This window comes from Scyliorhinus torazame, chromosome 12, assembly GCF_047496885.1.
Source record: "Scyliorhinus torazame isolate Kashiwa2021f chromosome 12, sScyTor2.1, whole genome shotgun sequence".
NCBI lineage: Eukaryota > Metazoa > Chordata > Chondrichthyes > Carcharhiniformes > Scyliorhinidae > Scyliorhinus > Scyliorhinus torazame.
Genome location: NC_092718.1, coordinates 212759377 through 212781450, shown reverse-complemented (window position 1 = coordinate 212781450; position 22074 = coordinate 212759377). Strand labels below are relative to the sequence as shown.

General features: G+C 52.4%; 1 protein-coding gene across 2 annotated transcripts in view; it reads right to left on the bottom strand.

Annotated features, from left to right (window-relative positions):
* The window catches only part of dph1 (diphthamide biosynthesis 1), a 1014294-nt gene that overhangs the window by 214905 nt on the left and 777315 nt on the right, over positions 1–22074 (bottom strand). For both annotated transcript variants that reach the window (XM_072469877.1, XM_072469878.1), the window contains one exon: positions 16261–16417. In XM_072469877.1, coding sequence (XP_072325978.1) covers positions 16261–16417 — 157 coding nt within the window. The remainder of the gene's footprint in view (positions 1–16260; positions 16418–22074) is intronic.

Here is a 22074-nt window from a genome sequence, read left to right as displayed (position 1 = left end):
GAACATTGCTGTGTGATTGTATACCTGTCTCACTGTGTGGTACACTGTCCATTGCTGTGTGCTGTATACCTGTCTCACTGTGTGGTACACTGTACATTGCTGTGTGCTGTATACCTGTCTCACTGTGTGGTACACTGTACATTGCTGTATGGTTGTATACCCGACTCACTGTGTGGTACACTGTACATTGCTGTGTGATTGTATACCTGTCTCACTGTGTGGTACACTGTACATTGCTGTGTGCTGTATACCTGTCTCACTGTGTGGTACACTGTACATTGCTGTATGGTTGTATACCTGTCTCACTGTGTGGAACACTGCACATTGCTGTGTGCTGTATACCTGTCTCACTGTGTGGTACACTGTACATTGCTGTGTGCTGTATACCTGTCTCACTATGTGGTACACTGTACATTGCTGTGTGATTGTATACCTGTCTCACTGTCTGGTACACTGCACATTGCTGTGTGATTGTATACCTGTCTCACTGTGTGGTGCACTGTACATTGCTGTGTGCTGTATACCTGTCTCGCTGTGTGGTACACTGTACATTGCTGTGTGCTGTATACCTGTTTCACTGTGTGGTACACTGTACATTGCTGTGTGATTGTATACCTGCCTCACTGTGTGGTACACTGTACATTGCTGTGTGCTGTATACCTGTCTCGCTGTGTGGTACACTGAACATTGCTGTGTGCTGTATACCTGTTTCACTGTGTGGTACACTGTACATTGCTGTGTGATTGTATACCTGTCTCACTGTGTGGTACACTGCACATTGCTGTATGATTGTATACCTGTCTCACTGTGTGGTACACTGCATATTGCTGTATGATTGTTTACCTGTCTCTGTGTGGCACACTGTACATTGCTGTGTGCTTTACACCTCTCTCACTGTGTGGTACACTGTACATTGCTGTGTGCTGTATACCTGTCTCACTGTGTGGTACACTGTACATTGCTGTGTGCTGTATACCTGTCTCACTGTGTGGTACACTGTACATTGCTGTGTGCTGTATACCTGTCTCACTGTGTGGTACACTGTACATTGCTGTGTGCTGTATACCTGTCTCGCTGTGTGGTACACTGTACATTGCTGTGTGCTGTATACCTGTCTCACTGTGTGTAACACTGTACATTGCTGTGTGGTTGTATACCTGTCTCACTGTGTGGTACACTGTACATTGCTGTGTGATTGTATACCTGTCTCACTATGTGGAACACTGTACATTGCTCTGTGCAGTGTACCTGTCTCACTGTGGGGTACACTGTACATTGCTGTGTGCTGTATACCTGTCTCACTGTGTGTAACACTGTACATTGCTGTGTGGTTGTATACCTGTCTCACTGTGTGGTACACTGTACATTGCTGTGTGATTGTATACCTGTCTCACTATGTGGAACACTGTACATTGCTGTGTGCAGTGTACCTGTCTCACTGTGGGGTACACTGTACATTGCTGTGCTGTATACCTGTGTCACTGTGTGGAACACTGTACATTGCTGTGTGATTGTATACCTGTCTCACTGTGTGGAACACTGTACATTGCTGTGTGATTGTATACCTGTCTCACTGTGTGGAACACTGTACATTGCTGTGTGGTTGTATATCTGTCTCACTCTGTGGTACACTGTACATCGCTGTGTGCTGTATACCTGTGTCACTGTGTGGTACACTGTACATTGCTGTGTGATTGTATACCTGTCTCACTGTGTGGTACACTGTACATTGCTGTGTGCAGTGTACCTGTCTCACTGTGTGGTACACTGTACATTGCTGTGTGGTTGTATATCTGTCTCACTGTGTGGTACACTGTACATTGCTGTGTGATTGTATACCTGTGTCACTGTGTGGTACACTGTACATTGCTGTGTGCAGTGTACCTGTCTCACTGTGTGGTACACTGTACATTGCTGTGTGATTGTATACCTGTGTCACTGTGTGGTACACTGTACATTGCTGTGTGCAGTGTACCTGTCTCACTGTGTGGTACACTGTACATTGCTGTGTGATTGTATACCTGTCTCACTGTGTGGTACACTGTACATTGCTGTGTGCAGTGTACCTGTCTCACTGTGTGGTACACTGTACATTGCTGTGTGATTGTATACCTGTCTCACTGTGTGGTACACTGCACATTGCTGTGTGATTGTATACCTGTCTCACTGTGTGGTACACTGTACATTGCTGTGTGCAGTGTACCTGTCTCACTGTGTGGTACACTGCACATTGCTGTGTGCTGTATACCTGTCTCACTGTGTGGTACACTGCACATTGCTGTGTGATTGTATACCTGTCTCACTGTGTGGTACACTGTACATTGCTCTGTGCAGTGTACCTGTCTCAGTGTGTGGTACACTGCACATTGCTGTGTGATTGTATACCTGTCTCACTGTGTGGTACACTGCACATTGCTGTGTGATTGTATACCTGTCTCACTGTGTGGTACACTGCACATTGCTGTGTGCTGTATACCTGTCTCACTGTGTGGAACACTGTACATTGCTGTGTGCTGTATACCTGTCTCACTGTGTGGTACACTGCACATTGCTGTGTGATTGTATACCTGTCTCACTGTGTGGTACACTGAACATTGCTGTGTGTTGTATACCTGTCTCACTGTGTGGTACACTGTACATTGCTGTATGGGTGTATACCTGTCTCACTGTGTGGAACACTGTACATTGCTGTGTGATTGTATACCTGCCTCACTGTGTGGAACACTGAACATTGCTGTGTGTTGTATACCTGTCTCACTGTGTGGTACACTGTACATTGCTGTGAGGTTGTATACCTGTCTCACTGTGTGGTACACTGTACATCGCTGTGAGGTTGTATACCTGTCTCACTGTGTGGAACACTGTACATTGCTGTGTGATTGTACACCTGTGTCACTGTGTGGTACACTGTACATTGCTGTGTGCTGTATACCTGTGTCACTGTGTGGTACACTGTACATTGCTGTGTGCTGTGTACCTGTCTCACTGTGCGGTACACTGTACATTGCTGTGTGATTGTATACTTGTCTCACTGTGTGGAACACTGTACATTGCTGTGTGGTTGTATACCTGTGTTACTGTGTGGTACACTGTACATTGCTGTGTGATTGTATACCTGTCTCACTGTGTGGTACACTGTACATTGCTGTATGATTGTATACCTGTCTCACTGTGTGGGGTACACTGTACATTGCTGTGTGATTGTATACCTGTCTCACTGTGTGGTACACTGAACATTGCTGTGTGGTTGTATACCTGTCTCACTGTGTGGTACACTGTACATTGCTGTGTGATTGTATACCTGTCTCACTGTGTGGTACACTGTACATTGCTGTGTGCTGTATACCTGTCTCACTGTGTGGTACACTGTACATTGCTGTGTGCTGTATACCTGTCTCACTGTGTGGTACACTGAACATTGCTGTGTGATTGTATACCTGTCTCACTGTCTGGTACTCTGTACATTGCTGTGTGCTGTATACATGTCTCACTGTGTGGTACACTGTACATTGCTGTGTGCTGTATACCTGTCTCACTGTGTGGTACACTGAACATTGCTGTGTGGTTGTATACCTGTGTCACTGTGTGGTACACTGTACATTGCTGTGTGATTGTATACCTGTCTCACTGTGTGGTACACTGTACATTGCTGTGTGATTGTACACCTGTCTCACTTTGTGGTACACTGCACATTGCTGTGTGCTGTATACCTGTCTCACTGTGTGGTACACTGTACATTGCTGTGTGATTGTACACCTGTCTCACTGTGTGGTACACTGTACATTGCTGTGTGCTGTATACCTGTCTCACTGTGTGGTACACTGAACATTGCTGTGTGATTGTATACCTGTCTCACTGTGTGGTACACTGTACATTGCTGTGTGTTGTATACCTGTCTCACTGTGTGGTACACTGAACATTGCTGTGTGTTGTATACCTGTCTCACTGTGTGGTACACTGTACATTGCTGTATGGGTGTATACCTGTCTCACTGTGTGGAACACTGTACATTGCTGTGTGGTTGTATACCTGCCTCACTGTGTGGTACACTGTACATTGCTGTGAAGTTGTATACCTGTCTCACTATGTGGTACACTGTACATTGCTGTGAGGTTGTATACCTGTCTCACTGTGTGGTACACTGTACATTGCTGTGTGATTGTATACCTGTCTCACTGTGTGGTACACTGTACATTGCTGTATGATTGTATACCTGTCTCACTGTGTGGTACACTGTACATTGCTGTGTGATTGTATACCTGTCTCACTGTGCGGTACACTGTACATTGCTGTGTGGTTGTATACCTGTGTCACTGTGTGGTACACTGTACATTGCTGTGTGGTTGTATACCTGTCTCACTGTGTGGTACACTGTACATTGCTGTGTGATTGTATACCTGTCTCACTGTGCGGTACACTGTACATTGCTGTGTGGTTGTATACCCTCGCTGCTGGCCTGGTTCTGCATTACAAGCCAGCTGTTTAGTCCACTGTGCTATTTACACAGCTCGAGGTCCCATATCCTGTTAACCACCCTCTCAATATGTCCTGCCACCTTCAAGGATCTATGCACGCAACCTCCAGGTCCCTCAGTCCCTGCTCACTCTTTACAGCTGTACCATTGAGCCTACCTTGCCCTACCTATCCCTTCTGCCAAAACCCATCGCCTCGCACGTCTGTGTATTAAATTCCATCTGCCACCTTGTCTGCCCGGCCTGTCAGTGCCCCGTTGCGACTGATTGGCATCAACATGGTGTGACGCCTGCTGGGAAATGTGCACGTTTTATAGGTTCAATGTTGCCTAATCCCCGCCCCGTCTGACTCAATATCACACTGGCCTGTGTCAGCTGCAACATTAGGAGGATCCTATATTCTGCCTGCTTTAACGATTCCTTCATGCTCTTCATCTTCCGGCATGTGATTCATTTGCCATTTGCTCGCTGCCTTCGGTGCCCTTTCCCGATACTTCACATCCATCTCTTTCTGTCCATTGTTTTTCTTGTGTTCTATCAATGTTTACCGCAGAATATTAGCTCATAAAAAAAATAATAAGAATCTCTCTTTAGTTTATGAGCCAAGGTCCTTTAGCAGGTTGGACGGCACAGGTAGCGAGCTGAGAGAGTAGCAATATTCTTCCCTGGGTTCACTTCAAAAGTCGATACGCCAGTAATTTTCTCCATTCCTGTAATCAAAAAACAAAACAAACCCAAAAACAAAAACCTCCCCCCTCCTGGAATTGCTACGAGGCAAATTAAAAATGTACGGGCACCGCAAGAGGCAGACTTCTGAAGTTGCAGTCGAGACAGAGCAGAGGGAGCTCTTCACTTCATCGATCTTGCGCGGCTGAAGAACGTTTAACGTCCTCCTTTAGAAGGTGCAGCCGAAACCGCTGGAAGCTGTTCGCGGAACAAGAGTAGGCCATTTGGCCTCTCCCGCCGGTCCTGGCGTACAGTGAGATCACGGCTGTTCAAATCCGGTTTGAAAGCAACTTAATTATTGATTTCAAACGCAGAACTTTCATTGATTATGTTGAGCTGTTCGTACTCGGAGTTACCTAGGCAATGGCTGAAGGGTTTTTCTTTAAGTTGGCAATCTGTTGTTCCTTTGGATGTCTCACTCGTCAATACTCTTTAACTATTAAGTGTCAAATTTTGACCGGTACACGTTGCTTGTAAAATGATGTCAATGAAAATCTTCCCCATGGTTGTTCGGTTTCTGATTGAACACCAGCAAAACGGCTTTGGGGCCAGCACAGACATGATAGCCCGAATGGCCCCCGTCAGTAGTTCTGTAAGTCTTTTGGTGCTCTCTGTAACCCTGGCCTCTCACCTCGGGGGTGTAGAAGATTTTAGTTTAGACGGGCAGCATGGTCGGCGCAGGCTTGGAGGGCCGAAGGGCCTGTTCCTGTGCTGTACGTTTCTTTGTTCTTTGTGAGGATATAAGGGCCTGAGATAGTTCTAGGTGGTTGGTTCAATCCACTGCTTAGTAAGCATCATTAGCCACATTAATACTGTGGCTACCAGGGCAGGTCAAAAGCTACGAATCTTACGGCGAGTAGCTCACCTCCTGGTCCCCCAAAGCCTGTCCACCACCTACAAGGCACAAGTCAGGAGTGTGGTGGAATACTCTCCACTTGCCTGGATGAGTGCAGCTCCAACAACGTTTAAGAAGCTCGACACCATCCAGGACAAAGCAGCCCTGCTTGATTGCTCCCCCTCCCACAAACATTCAAACCCTCCACCATCAACGAACAGTGGCAGCCGTGTGCACCATCTACAAGATGCACTGCATTAACTCGCCAAGGTTCCTTAGACAACACCTTCCAAAACCACGACCATCTCCATCCAGAAGGACAAGAGCAGCAGATACCTGGAAACCCCAGCACCTGGAGGTTCCCCTCCAAGTCACTCACCACCCCGTCTTGCAAATTTATCGGCCGTTCCTTCACTGTCGCTGGGGTGACATCCTGGAACTCCCTCCCTAACAGCACAGTGGGTGTACCTACACCTCAGGGACTGCAGCGGTTCAAGAAGGCAGCTCACCACCACCTTCTGAAGGGCAACTAGGGATGGGCAATAAATGCTGGGCCTAACCAGCGACGCCCACATCCCGTAAAGGAATTTAAAAAGCATCATCCAACTCTGCTAAACCATGTAGAACAAGGCAGAAATGTTTTCTGAAGTTGCAGCTTGATAAGAACCAACATTTATCAAGCTCCTTTAGCATAGTAAATCACCCCAAAGTGTCACAGGAACATTGGCAAACATAAATTTGGAATCAGGCCACAAGAGGTGATATTAGTGCACTGACCAAAGGTTTTTCTTCATTGTGTTTGTGGCCTAATAGCATATTCCCAGCCCTTTCTGGGTAAAGATGTTTCTCCCTGTTGAATCCACAGTCAGCAGAACGCACAGACGTTAAGTAGAAATTAACAAACAAGGTTTATTGCAATACAATTCCTAAACTCATCCACTCCCATAAGGGTCTCCTTCCCGACCTGCACCTAGGCCAGGGATTTTATACAACCTGGGGCTCGCCTTGTTAAGAGGAAGCCCCGCCCCCTTAAAGGGGACGGTCGGGCAGCACGGTGGCACAGTGGTTAGCACTGCTGCCTCACGGTGCTGAGGACCCGGGTTCGAACCCAGCCCTGGGTCACTGTCCGTGTGGAGTTTGCACATTCTCCCCAATTCTGCATGGGTCTCACCCCCATCACCCAAAGATGTGCAGGCTAGGTGGAATGGCCACGCTAAATTGCCCCTTAATTGGAAACATTTAAAAAAAGGGGGAAGTTCATATTCCGAGAGGTTCACGGGAAACCGTATGGTCCTGATACTGAGATCTCCATTGGGGTTATAACACTCCAATTCCCTTTTGGTGTTGTCAGTAACTCGAGGCAGCTAAGAGCCACCCACATTGCTGTGGATCTGGAGTCACATGTAGGCCAGACCAGGTAAGGATGGGCAGATTTCCTTCTCTAAAGGACACTGGTGAACCAGATGGGTTTTTACAACAAATGGTGATGGTTGCCTTGATCCGATAGGTTGTCCCTCTGAAAATCGCTTATTGTCACAAGTAGGCTTCAAATGAAGTTACTGTGAAAAGCCCCTAGTCGCCACATTCCGGCGCCTGTTCGGGAAGGCTGGTACGGGGATTGAACCCGCGCTGCGCTCTGCCTTGTTGCAAAGCGCATTTGGAACTGTTAGGAGGAGGAATTTCTTCAGTCAAGGAGTGAGAAATGCCTGGGATAATTGGCCAGGCAAAGTGGGAGAGACAAAAGCCATTGGGGACATTGCGGATGAACCACAATCTCAAACTGCTAATCTCACTCCTGTGGGAAATGGAAAATGTTACACGAGTGTTAAGTAGAGAGAAAGCTTTGATAAGCTGCTAATCTATGTCCTACCTCTCGTGGAAGAATGTGAGATGTGGCACCAATATTTCTCCAGAAACAAACTAACAACAACAACAAAAAATCCTGTTCTCTCACCTGCCAAAAAATATCTTCACTTATTATACAAGGCACAAGAGCATTGGTAAATATTTTAGGTAATACAGCCAGAGATGCACGATTTTCTGACCATTTCTATCTAATACATCAGTTTACAACTCCTGGCTCTGGAGGTTACTGGTTGACACTCCCAAGAGGGAGTGCTGCATTGTCAGAGGCACCTTGGGCGGGATTCTCCATTGCGGGGACTTTACGACGGCGTGGGGCTGCCCACAATGGGAAACCCCATTGGCCGTCTGGAGGGATGTAGAATCCCGCCCCTCATTTTGCAGGGGGCATAAAGTGTCCCGTGGCACTATGTCAAAGAGGAGCAGTAAAGCATGCCCCCCCCACCCCATGTGTGTGTCATGATCAATATTTATCAACCCCCACAGGCATCATTTAAAAAATATAAATTTAGAGTACCCAATTCATTTTTGCAATTAAGGGGCAATTTAGCGTGGCCAATCCACCTACCCTGCACATCTTTGGGTTGTGGGGGTTGAGACCCACGAAGGCACGGGGAGAATGTGCAAACCCCACACGGGATCGAACCCGGGTCCTCGGCGCCGTGAGGCAGCAGTGCTAGCCACTGCGCCGCCGTGCCCTCCAGCGACCGGCACCATCAAAAAAAAAGTATCTGGTCAGGATCACGTCACTCTCTGGGAGCTTGCTGTGCACTAATCAGCTGCCCTGTTGACCACACTGCAGAAGAAGGTCAGCGGCTGCACAAATACTCACAGGGCTTTCTGTCTAAACTGGGACCCGCCATCCTTTTAGTACAACTGCTCCTCATTACCGGGTCTCCAGTTTATTATCCCTGTGAACCTCCAGTGCGCTCTCAAACGTTCAAAGCTGAACGGCGCCGGAAGCAGAGGGAGGTTTTCCCGCACACGAGGGGGTGGGGGGGGGGGTTTGACGGGTGGGGGCGGTGAGGAGTGGAAGGGGGTGAGGGGTGGAGGGGGGTGAGGGGTGGAGGGAGGGTGGAGGGGGTAAGGGGTGGAGGGTGGGGTGAGGGGTGGGGGAGGGGGTGAGAGGAGGATGGGGTGACGGGTGGAGGTGGGGGTGAGGGGTGGAGGGGGGTGAGGGGTGGAGGGGGGTGAGGGGTGAGGGGGTGAGGGGTTGAGGGGGGTGAGGGGTGGAGGGAGGGGTGGAGGAGGGGGGTGAGGGTTGGAGGGGATGAGGGGTGGAGGGGTGGGAGGGTGAGGGGTGGTGGAGGGGGGTGAGGGGTGGAGGTGGGTGAGGGGTGGAGGGGGTGGGGGGGTGAGGGGTGGAGGGGGTGAGGGGTGGTGAGGGCTGGAGGGGGTGAGGGATGGAGGGGGGGTGAGGGATGGAGGGGGGTGAGGTGTGGACGGGGTGAGGGGTGGACGGGGTGGGGGTGAAGGGTGGGGGGCGAGGGGTGGGGGCTGGAGGGGGTGAGGGATGGAGGGGGGTGAGGGGTGGAGGGGGTGAGGGGTGGAGGTGAGGGGTGGAGGGGGGGTGGTGAGGGATGGAGGGGGGTGAGGAGTGGAGGTGAGGGGTGGAGGGGGGGCGGTGAGGGTGGAGGGGGAGGGTGAGGGGTGGAGGTGAGGGGTGCAGGGGGGGTGAGGGGTGGAGGGGGGGTGGAGGGGGGTGAGGGTGGAGGGGGTGAGGGGTGGAGGTGAGGTGAGGGTGGAGGGTGAGGGGTGGAGGTGAGGGGTGGAGGTGAGGGGTGGAGGTGAGGGGTGGAGGTGAGGGGTGGAGGTGAGGGGTGGAGGTGAGGGGTGGAGGGGGGGTGAGGGTGGAGGGGGAGGGTGAGGGGTGGAGGGTGAGGGGTGGAGGTGAGGGGTGGAGGTGAGGGGTGGAGGGGGGTGAGGGTGGAGGGGGGGTGGAGGGGGGGTGAGGGTGGAGGGGGTTGGAGGGGGGTGAGGGTGGAGGGGGTGAGGGGTGGAGATGAGGTGAGGGTGGAGGGGTGGAGGTGAGGGGTGGAGGTGAGGGGTGGAGGGGAGGGGAGGGGTGGAGGGGGGGTGAGGGTGGAGGGGGTTGGAGGGGGGTGAGGGTGGAGGGGGTGAGGGGTGGAGGTGAGGTGAGGGTGGAGGGTGAGGGGTGGAGGTGAGGGGTGGAGGGTGAGGGGTGGAGGTGAGGGGTGGAGGGTGAGGGGTGGAGGTGAGGGGTGGAGGTGAGGGGTGGAGGTGAGGGGTGGAGGGGGGGTGAGGGTGGAGGGTGAGGGTGGAGGGGGAAGGTGAGGGGTGGAGGTGAGGGGTGGAGGTGAGGGTGGAGGGTGAGGGCTGGAGGTGAGGGCTGGAGGTGAGGGGTGGAGGGGGGGTGAGGGTGGAGGGGGAGGGTGAGGGGTGGAGGTGAGGGGTGGAGGTGAGGGGTGGAGGGGGGGTGAGGGTGAGGGGTGGAGGTGAGGGCTGGAGGTGAGGGGTGGAGGTGAGGGGTGGAGGGGGGGGTGAGGGTGGAGGGGGAGGGTGAGGGGTGGAGGTGAGGGGTGGGAGTGGGGAGGAGGAGGCAGGTAAGAGAAACTCCCGGGCAATAAAAAAAAAGAGTCGTCGACAGTTGTAAAACTAATTTCCTTGAGCACCGCCATCGCACAAAGGGAGAGAGAGATAGAGGGAATGAAAAGGGAGGAGAGTCTGGAGAGGTCAACGCGATGGACCCTCACTTCATAAATAAGAATAAAAAAAATTAATTGCAGAATTATCAAAGCGACGACGTGAAGTGAAAGTCATCTCCCTAGTGAGCTTTTTTTAATGAGAGTTGAGATGACTGATTTCATGCCCCCCCCCTCGCTCCGACCCACCCACACACACACAAACATTGGCCGTCCCCCCCCCCCCTCCCCCCCTGCTCCCCCCATAAAGAGTTCTTGAATAGATGTGTTTAGGCTTTTGCTAATTGTTTGACTGCTCCTGGCTCCTGGGTGAATGGCTAAGTGAGCCTGGAATGAATGGGTGTGCAGACTGGCAGAGACTACTCATTAAATCTAGTCAGGCAGAATGTAGTCGGAATTAGAAAAAAAAGATATATCAATTCCATTAAAGATCCACGAGTCTATATCCAGACTAATGAATGGTTTAAAATGTTTCTCTTGGCTGGGGGAGGGGGACTGGGGAGGGTGGGCGAGGGTCGGACCAGAAATCGGACCCAAGGGAAAATCATTATTTTCATTTCACCGTTAGCTATTGCGCAGTGAAACTGAATTGCGTGCTCTCCCATTTGGAAATTCTTTTTTTTTTTTAAAAAACATCATTCGGATGTGGAGCATAATTTTAGTCTTGCGTTCCCTGCGAGGCCTTGGGCGAAGGTTGATCCAATTATCCAATATGAGTTTCTACACGGCCGGCGACAGATCCTGTGCTTTTCCACTTTTATAAATAGATGATACAGCACAAACAGAGGCAGTTCGGCCCACCAGGCCTGTGTTGGCCCTCTGAACGTGCTATCCACTGAGTCACCACACAGGCCTGCAACTGACATTGCTATCTGCCAGAGGAATCTAGGGGGTAAAAGTCACCAGCTGGTGTAAGCAGCCTGTTTCTCTGCTGTCCGCTCACTTTAACTCGATGATGGAAAGTGTTCCAAAGCAAACCCTTCGGCGAGATCGACCGGCCGGGGTGAGCCCGAAAGGCAACGAGGGGCAAAGCGACAGGAGGATGCCGGGTGATCCCTCTTCCTGGATCTACCCGGCTCGCGGGACGTCACAAGGGTGAATCCCGTCCCTTGTGCGCCGGATCACAAATCGGCTGCTTAGAGTGAGATGTGCATTCCCACCATTTACTCCTTCGCCTTGGGGATCTCGGGCGAGCGCTGTTCAGTGCTGGTCTCCACGAACGGGGACCGGATGGAACGACTCTCGGGGGGGGGGGGGGGGGGGGGGGGGGGGGTATCCCAAGGGATCGGAGGCTTCCAGGTGCTTTCCCTCAGGGCGGGGTGGCACCCTGGCACTGCTGGTGCTACATGGGCACCTTGGCACTGCCAACTGGCAGGGGCTCTACAGGGTGCCAGGCTGGCATTTTTCCTGCGCTGCAGATCCGGCCTGGGGTGTCCTGTAGGGGTGCGGGGGGTGGGGGGGGGCTCCTGAGGACCCCCTTATCGGTGAGTTAGGGATTGGGGGGGGGGGGGGGGGGCGAGAGATTGGAATGCCATTCCCCGCTGAGGCCTCCCCAATCTACCCAAATGGCTGTTCGTTAGCGGGGTGCTTCTCAGAGCTCCAAAAACACCCGGCAAATCGTGAGTGTCACGGGTCTCTGTTCCCATTTGGGTAGATCGCCCCGCCTGCCTTTCAGGACTTCATAAGGTGCCTTGCAGCCAGTAAAATGGGGACGGCCAGGCTAGCTGGCGTTCTCGTCCTGAAATACCTCACTGCATCGGGCGGAAGGATAACCGGATTCCTCCAACATCATTCCTGAACCTCCTGTTGATGAGGGAATGACGTTGACTGTCCCTCATACTTTGGCATCTCCCTGCGGACACAAAAGCCCTTCCTGTCAGCTGCACAATACCCATTCTCTGGTTAATGACTCTCCCTCTTTGCTGCCCGTAAGGGTCCTAATCGAAACAGCGGTGGCATAGTCTCCATCCTGCCCCTCGGGAAGAGGGTGAGGGTGAGGGTGTTGCGGGGGTGGGGGTGATGTGATAGGAAGCGTATGAATTTCAGGGCGAGCGCAAAACCATCACGTCCCAATGATTGGCTGATTGAGTCAAACAACATGGGTGGGATTTAGTGGGCCAATTCGCTGTGGGCGCAAACCCCGTCATGGCCACTAAACATGGCGAGAGGGCCATCTCAGTTTGAGATCTTCCTCGCCACCGACATGACCAGGATCACAGCTCAACTATTAATATATTCAGAAATAATTACTGGGCTTAACAACACAATGTCCGCCCACGCCTTGTCCTCCCATCCGGTCAACGTGACGTCTCACCGGCGTGAACCATTAGACGAGAACAGTCATGATGACCATGTTTGGGGGGGGGGGGGGGGGCAGAGAACCAGTAATAAAACCCCCAGATCAGCTTTCAGTTGGATCTGGGAAATTCCTCTCCGATCCCTACCTTCCCCTAATCTAGTGTTGCCAACCCTCCAGGATTGGCCGGGAGTCTCCAGGAATTAAATAAAGAATCAATCTCCAGGATACTGCTGTGTGCAACCCTGGAGAAATATAATCTTTTGTCATTTAAAAAAAAAAAATTCCTCTTTACCAGATCTAAAAATATTTTAAAATGGAGGGGAAAGGCTGTTTGGATGGCGGGCAAGCGTCATCCAATTGGTTAATGAGCCGCTTTGCAATTGGCGTAGGGAGGCCGTACGTCACAAGGATGGATGGTGTTGGCTGAATAATGGCTGGAGGGGGAGGGGGAGGGGGGGGAAGAGAACAAGTCATGTGATGGAACCTCCAGAAATACACTTGATCACAGTTGCCAACCGTATTCTATCCCCATGGCAATCAAAACCAGTCCAGGCCCTGGTAGTTCTACAGAGCTCTCTCCTAAATTAAGATGTGATCGTTGTCATCAAGAACAACATCAATTTGTAGTTAAAAAGCTCCTCCAACTTAGTATAATGTCTATTGGCAGGTCAAGTGGGCAACACATGCTCGCCTGGCCAACAGCAGCCACGTTTAGGGAGGAGATTGCAGATTCGGGACCTCGGCAGCTGAACGCACGGCCCCCCAATGGTGGAGCGGTTAAAACGGGGGCAGCACAGGAGACCTGAACTGAAGGAGGGCTGTGGGGGCGGAGGAGGTGAGAACGGTCGGGAGGAACGAGACCCTGGAGGGATTTGAGGACAAGGTTAAGAATTTGAAAGCTCAGGCATTGCTTGACCGGGGACCGATGGGCTAGCGGGTTCAAGGGGTGAGGGGGACAATGATTTAGGACAGGGGTGGCAGAATTTTGTCGGCGCTGAAGGATAGATGGGCAGCCAGGAGGGCACTGGAGTAGTCAAATCAGGAGGCAAGAGAAACATGGAAGCGGAGAAAGAGAAACAAGACATTTATAAGGCTACATTTCAAAAACAAACGTGCGGGAACAACAGATGCTGCAGATGGTTTAGTGTGTCTCTTGGTGTTTAACCCAGAAGGCAAAATCTCCAGGACTTTCTGTGTTGGCACCTGTACAAAGGCAAAGGGGGAGGGGAGAGCTCGCTTCAGTGCTGACTGACCTTTTCCTGAGATCAGACCCGGTATGGTACAGACTGCAAATCTGTGATAAGAGCGAAAAAAGTCATTCACAGAAAGACAAGGCACATTAACAGTCCAAACTATCATAGGAAGAGGAACAAACTCATGCGTTCCCTTCCCCACCCCCCCTTCTTTTTCCGGAAGCTCTCATGTGGAAAATAAAAATCCAGTGACATTTTTTTTTTGAGGAGAGCTTGGCAGGTATACAGGCACCTGGCTTCCTCTGCCAGGACTCAGACTGACAGCCAGGGAGGTGGGAGGCGAGTGCAAGACACCAGCTGTGCAGCCAGGCTTCTGAGCAACTCCGAAAATAAAAGTGCACGCTCCTACGGGAGACGCTTTCGAAGGATTTTACCGGGAGGATGCAGGGCTGCCCCGCTCACCTCTCCCCGATCTCACAACTGGTAGCTCGGGCGGGCTGAGAAGGGAAAGGGGAAAAGGTGTTACCCGCATCAACCCACTGGCACTGGACCACACGTGGCTGGCAGGTGGCGAGGGAAAGTGCCTGTCCGCCGCGAAGTCACGCAAAGGCTCCGAGAATGAAACTTACCGAGAACTTCTTTTCCGAGCTGTAGGTGGGAGAAGATCGGGCTGTTCTCCACGGAGAGGAGTGGGAGGGGACTTGAGAGAGGCGTCCAAAACCGTCAGGGGCAGGACAGAGCAGATAGGGAGAAACTGTTCCCATTGGTGGGAGGATCGAGAATGAGAAGACGCAGATCGAAGGTAATTAGCGAAAAGAAACAACGGCGACATAAGAAGCAACATTGTTTTGCACGGCGAGTGGTTAAGTTCCGGAGTGCGCTGCCGGAGAGTTGCGGTGGAGGCCGGTTCAATCGAACCACTCAAAAGGGCATGAGGTTTTTAACTGTAAAGGAAGAATGCACAGGGAGAAAGCAGAAGGGTGGCACCAGGTGAATTGTTCATTTTGAGAGCTAGGTGCCGACACCATAAGACATAGGGGCAGAATGAGGCCACTCGGCCCATCGAGTCTGCTCCGCCATTCAATCATGGCTGATATTTTCTCATCCCCACCCTCCTGCCTCTTCCCCATAACCCCCGATTCCCTGATTAATCAAGAACACAACGGGCTGAATGGCCTCGTTCAGTGCTGTAAGAACTCCAGAGTTCTATGAACCCTGAACGCTTGGACTTCCGAAAGCAATTATACAATCAGCTCAGAGATCTGTTCAATTGATGTTGAGAGAACGGCCTGCTTTTCTACTTTTTAATCACTTCTCAGTGATACACGAACAATGATTTTCAATTTTACCATTTTCAGCCTGTCGTTTAATTTTAATGGGAGACTCTTTGAAAGCTGGACTGTGTCACGGGGGCTGTAACGCATGATTAACCCGACGCGGTTTAAAAGGCGCGGATGTTGTCGATTCCGAGGGATCTGGATTCAGAATATTCTCGACTTCAAAACCACCCTTCAGGAATACTGGTCAGAGATCGGATCTCGAGAGCTGGCCGGAATCCAGTTTCACGAATTGAGCAGTGATCACCGAGCTGGCTGTCGGCCAAAACGCATCGAAATGTTGTTCCTTAGGTTGTCCTCTAACTGGTTGAGGAATGTTGGAACAGGAGGAGGCCGTTCAGCTCCTCAAGACTGTTCCACCATACAATGAGATCATGGCTCCGCATCTAGGCTCCATATCCTTTGCAACCCTTTCCTGGCAGAGATCTAGTGATCTCAGATGTAACATTATTGATTGAGCGCGAATCTACGGGAGAGATTTACGCACATCGAACACATTTGTGTGAAGAGATGCCACCTAACTAAATCTTCTGAACGACGAGGCCTTTTCCAAGCTGCCCAACTAAAGATTCTCTCCGTCTCCCTTATCAATTCCTTTCAAAAGCCTGAAAAAAAAAGCAACCATATCACCCCTGACCTTTTATATTAGATAAATATGCAGGTTACATAATCACATCTTGTCATCTAACCCTCAGAACCCACTGCCCAATGGATACCCTGTGGACAAGCTCAACCCGCTTTTCATATTTGAGTCGGTTTGGAAGAACCTGAAGATCGAAGGATGGTTTAAGGAGAGCCTTGATCTCGACACTGCCAGGTTAATGGTTTCTATTACACATTTCGAACCACAGCCTTTGCGGCATTCCTCGTACCTCCATGATCTTGGGGGATCCTTGTCGCCCAAGCGTTCCGAGAATCAGGCCCCACGTCTTTGCCTTTGCAGCTGTGGCTATTGCGTCCTTCCTGATTGCCTGCATCGCCTGGTGGTCATAGAACTCACGGGAGAGGACTTTGCTGTAAGGATCGTACCTGCAACATCACAGAACACATGTCAGTGAGGAAGTGGAAGAGGCAAAGGGGGTCATACGCTAACCTGTAAACTAGTCGTTTGGCAATACGGAGCTTATATATTGCTGAAAAGAGGGACATGTTGCTGAAGCTTTTCGTTTTGCGCTAATCCGGACAAACATTAGAATACCAAATTTCAAACTATCACAACAATTTATAGTGCAGGAGAAAAATGTGCTGATTGGTTGTCAAGCCGACTCTGATTGGCCGAGGTGTTGCAATGGGAAAGCAACGGCAAAATATAGGTTCCCCGAGCTCTCAGCGAATTCAAAAAAGGTGTCAGGCTCGGACATTATTTGCAGAGAATGGGCACCTATCTATGAAAGTATGTTGCTTCTAGCAAGTGTAAATGAACCACGTTACACGCTGGATTGATTATGTAAAATTGATGTTAGTGTAGCTATTAGCGCACTCAGGCTTGTTCAACAAGTGCTGCCCGACAACTTCAGCAAAACCCGGTCATTCTTCATTCCTTACATTGTAAAGAAAGAACTTGGATTTATATAGCGCCTTCAACAACCCCAGGACTTCCCAAATCACTTTACAGGTAATTAAGAACTTGTGACAAATGGTGATCATCTAATGCAGCAAACAGAGGGCGCAATTCTCCCATCGGGAGACTAAGTCCCGACGCCGGAGTGAAAACTGGAGTGTTTCACTCCGGCGTCAGAGGCCATTCCCAGCCCTCTATTCTCCCGCCCACGGGGGGGGGGGGGGGCTAGGAGCGGTGCCGCGTCATTTACACGCGCCGGGCCTTGGCGCCGTGTAAATGACGCGACCGGCGCCGCGTAAATGACGTCACCCACGCATGCGCGGTTGCCGTGCTCCCCGCGGCCACCCCGCAAGAAAATGTCGGATGGATCTTGCGGGGCGGCGGAGGAAAGGAGGCCCTCCTTCAGAGAGGCCGGCCCGCCGATTGGTGGGCATCGATCGCGGGCCAGACCCCTTTTGAGCACCCCCCGCCCCCCCCCCGGTGCAGGAACCTCCCTCGCCCCACCACAGGCCGCCGCCCAGCATTCCCGCGCTGTTCGCGCCGGCAGCGACCAGGTGTGGATGGCGCCGGCGGGAACCTGTCTTGTTGGGCAGGCCGCTCGGCCCATCCGGGCTGGAGAATCGCCGCTCGCCCGTTACCAACGGCAAGTGGCGATTCTCCCAGCGGCCAGCCGTGATTCGCGCCGCGCCGGTTTGGGGAGGGGGGGGGTGAGAATCGCTTGCGGGTGTCGGGGCGGCACTCGCGCGGCGCCCGGGCGATTCTGCCACCCGGCGTGGGGGGGGGGGGGCAGAATTCCGCCCAGAATGTCCAATTTGCAGCCACAAGTTCCCACAACCATAACGATCAGATAATCAGTATTATTAACTGGCGTTGGCTGAGTTATAAATATTGGCCAAGACACTCGGAGAGCTCTTCTTTGAAATGGGATCCTTTACATCCACCGTAGAGGACAGACGTGGCCTCGGCTTAACATCTCATCCAAAAGATAGGGGGCGGGATTCTCCACCGGTGGGGTGCTCCGTTTTGCCGGTGCCCCGGGGGTTTCCCGGCGGCGTGGGGGCTGCCCCACAATGGGAAACCCCATTGACCGGTCGGCCTAACGGAGAATCCCGCCGGCGTGTCGGGGCAGGAAGGTGGCGCGGCGGGGCCGAGAATCCAGCCCAGCGTTTCCAACGCTGCATCAAAACGGTCTGGGCCTGTATCTGACTCCAGCCCCACGCCAACGTGGTCACTCTGAACTGCCCTCTGCTGTGGCCTGGCACACCTACTCAAAGCGCTGCTATTGGATTAGAAGTTCACCCGACACCACCACCCTCCCAGGCACCAACTTTGACAACGGTTCTCACATCCCAAGAATGAGTTTTGGAAAGAACTGAATTGGGCAAGGTGATTGGCCGGCCCGATGCCCTGTTGGACGAGGAGATGTGCCCTCGGCACAGGTCAGTGATTGGCAAGCCATGAAGCTCGGGAAAGTCCTGCCACGAGATGTAGGAATGTGTTAAGACGCGCATTCCAGAGAAAGATTACTACAACAATAATTTGCATTTCTATAACTCCTGCAGTGTAGTAAAATCTCCCAAAGTACTTCACAGGTGTAATTATCTAACAAAATTTGACACTGAGCCATATTAAGGAGATAGGTGACAAAAAGCTTGGTCATAGAGAGAGAGAGAGATAGAAAGAGAGAGAGATAGAGAGAGAGACAGAGATAGAGAGACAGAGATATAGAGACACAGAGAGATAGAGATAGAGATAGAGAGATAGAGAGAGAGATAGAGAGAGAGAGATAGAGAGAGATAGAGAGAGAGAGATAGAGAGAGATAGAGAGAGAGAGAGATAGAGAGGGTGAGAGAGAGAGATAGAGAGATAGAGATAGAGAGAGATAGATAGAGAGAGAGAGAGATAGAAAGAGAGAGAGATAGAGATAGAGAGACAGAGATATAGAAACACAGAGAGATAGAGAGAGAGAGAGATAGAGATAGAGAGAGAGATAGAGAGAGATAGAGAGAGATAGAGAGAGAGATAGAGAGAGATAGAGAGAGAGAGAGATAGAGAGAGAGAGAGATAGAGAGGGTGAGAGAGAGATAGAGAGAGATAGAGAGAGAGAGATAGATAGAGAGAGAGAGATAGAGAGAGACAGAGAGAGATAGAGAGAGAGAGAGAGACAGAGAGCGAGATAGAGAGTGACAGAGAATGATTGAGGAGGGGTTTCCAGAGTTTACGCCATTGGTGGGTAATTTTCTGCCTGGGGGCAACATGTCATAGATTTCATAGAATTTACAGTGCAGAAGGAGGCCATTCGGCCCATCGAGTCTGCACCGGCTCTTGGAAAGAGCACACTACCCAAGGTCCACACCTCCACCCTATCCCCATAACCCAGTAACCCCACCCAACACTAAGGGCAATTTTGGACACTAAGGGCAATTTATCATGGCCAATCCACCTAACCCGCACATCTTTGGACTGTGGGAGGAAACCGGAGCACCCGGAGGAAACCCACGCACACACGGGGAGGATGTGCAGACTCCGCACAGACAGTGACCCAAGCCGGAATCGAACCTGGGACCCTGGAGCTGTGAAGCAATTGTGCTATCCACAAGGCTACCGTGTGGCACATCAGGGTTCTAGACTGCGGCCTATAAGACATTATGTTGACTGTAACCCACGGGCAGTTGTCACCTTTCGCTTTCCATCCGGGTAGCATTTTTCCTACCAGGAAAAGATAAAGTCGTCAGCGTCCCAGATGACCAGAGGCCACTTTCCCCTTGGAGGGGGAGAGCTGACCTCAGGCGAGGGGTGAGGTCGAGAAGGCGAGGAATAACCTCAGCCGGTACGGGAATCGAACCCGCACTGCCGGCCTCGCTCTGCGTCACAGGCCAGCCGTCCAGCCAACTGACCTCAATCTTATTCAAGGGTCCCGGTTAGCGAACAAGCCCCATGTCAATCTTGCGGACCACTGAGATGAAGGAGGGACACTCGTGCGGCCCACTCACTAACCTCGGTTGCCCATCACAGGTTTAGAACCGGGTAGCTCAAGGAATAGTCACCGACGAAGGGTCAATGAAAACGAGAAGCAGAGATATCCTGGAGGGTGCTGGAAGTTTAGAGAGTCCATGGAGCGATTTGAAAACAAAGGCGCCAATTTTAAAATCAATGAGTGGGGGGGAACTGAGGGCCAACGCAGACCAGTGCGCACAAGGGTGATGGGCAAGTCAGGAGAAGGGTAGTGGAGGTTTGGGTGGATATTTTGGAGGCGAGGCTGGCCGGCGGGGTTGAGGGGATTGCGCAAGCTGTTGAGACAGAGGGTCGAGGGGTTTGTAACTATCAGCTGCCTCCTCACACGGTGATAACATGGCACCTTTGAGCAGGATCGTTTCCACCAATTCCAGCTTGCTTCTGCTAGCCAGCTACAGTGAGGCCCCGCAGGAGTCGCTGGTTGATGCCTGTGACTCATTAACACATGGAAAAAAAAACACACACTCTGAAGGATTAAGAAATGTAACTCAATCGCTATCGATTTATATCCACTTACAATTCACAACTGATTGCCGAGAAACGATACAGCTGGTGCCTATGGGAATGTGGCAACATATACAGGAGTGTTTCATTTCCATAACACACAGTTTTTGCTGCTAGTTCAGTCAACTGCATGGTTCAGTGGTACTGAGGGGGAGCTACACTGTCAGAGGGGGAGCTACACTGTCAGAGGGGGAGCTGCACTGTCAGAGGGGGCGCTGCACTGTCAGAGGGGGCGCTGCACTGTCAGAGATGGCGCTGCACTGTCAGAGGGGGAGCTGCACTGTCAGAGGGGGAGCTGCACTGTCAGAGGGGGAGCTGCACTGTCAGAGGGGGAGCTACACTGTCAGAGGGGGAGCTGCACTGTCAGAGGGGGAGCTGCACTGTCAGAGGGGGAGCTACACTGTCAGAGGGGGAGCTGCACTGTCAGAGGGGGAGCTACACTGTCAGAGGGAGAGCTGCACTGTCAGAGGGGGAGCTGCACTGTCAGGGGGGGAGCTGCACTGTCAGAGGGGGCACTGCACTGTCAGAGGGGGAGAGCTGCACTGTCAGAGGGGGCGCTGCACTGTCAGAGGGGGAGCTACACTGTCAGAGGGGGCGCTGCACTGTCAGAGGGGGCGCTGCACTGTCAGAGGGGGCGCTGCACTGTCAGAGGGGGCACTGCACTGTCAGAGGGGGTGCTGCACTGTCAGAGGGGGCACTGCACTGTCAGAGGGGGAGAGCTGCACTGTCAGAGGGGGCGCTGCACTGTCAGAGGGGGCGCTGCACTGTCAGAGGGGGCACTGCACTGTCAGAGGGGGCGCTGCACTGTCAGAGAGGGCGCTGCACTGTCAGAGGGGGAGCTGCACTGTCAGAGGGGGCGCTGCACTGTCAGAGGGGGAGAGCTGCACTGTCAGAGGGGGCGCTGCACTGTCAGAGGGGGCGCTGCACTGTCAGAGGGGGCACTGCACTGTCAGAGGGGGCGCTGCACTGTCAGAGAGGGCGCTGCACTGTCAGAGGGGGAGCTGCACTGTCAGAGGGGGCGCTGCACTGTCAGAGGGGGAGAGCTGCACTGTCAGAGGGGGCGCTGCACTGTCAGAGGGGGAGCTGCACTGTCAGAGGGGGAGCTGCACTGTCAGAGGGGGTGCTGCACTGTCAGAGGGGGCGCTGTGCTGTCAGAGAGGGAGCTGCACTGTCAGAGGGGGAGCTGCTCTGTCAGAGAGGGAGCTGCACTGTCAGAGGGGGAGCTGCTCTGTCAGAGGGGGCGCTGTGCTGTCAGAGGGGGCGCTGCACTGTCAGAGGGGGAGCTGCACTGTCAGAGGGGGAGCTGCTCTGTCAGAGGGGGCGCTGTGCTGTCAGAGGGGGCGCTGCACTGTCAGAGGGGGAGCTGCTCTGTCAGAGGGGGCGCTGTGCTGTCAGAGGGGGAGCTGCTCTGTCAGAGGGGGCGCTGTGCTGTCAGAGAGGGAGCTGCACTGTCAGAGGGGGAGCTGCTCTGTCAGAGGGGGCGCTGTGCTGTCAGAGGGGGCGCTACACTGTCAGAGGGGGCGCTGCACTGTCAGAGAGGGCGCTGCACTGTCAGAGGGGGCGCTGCTCTGTCAGAGGGGGCGCTGCGCTGTCAGAGGGGGCGCTG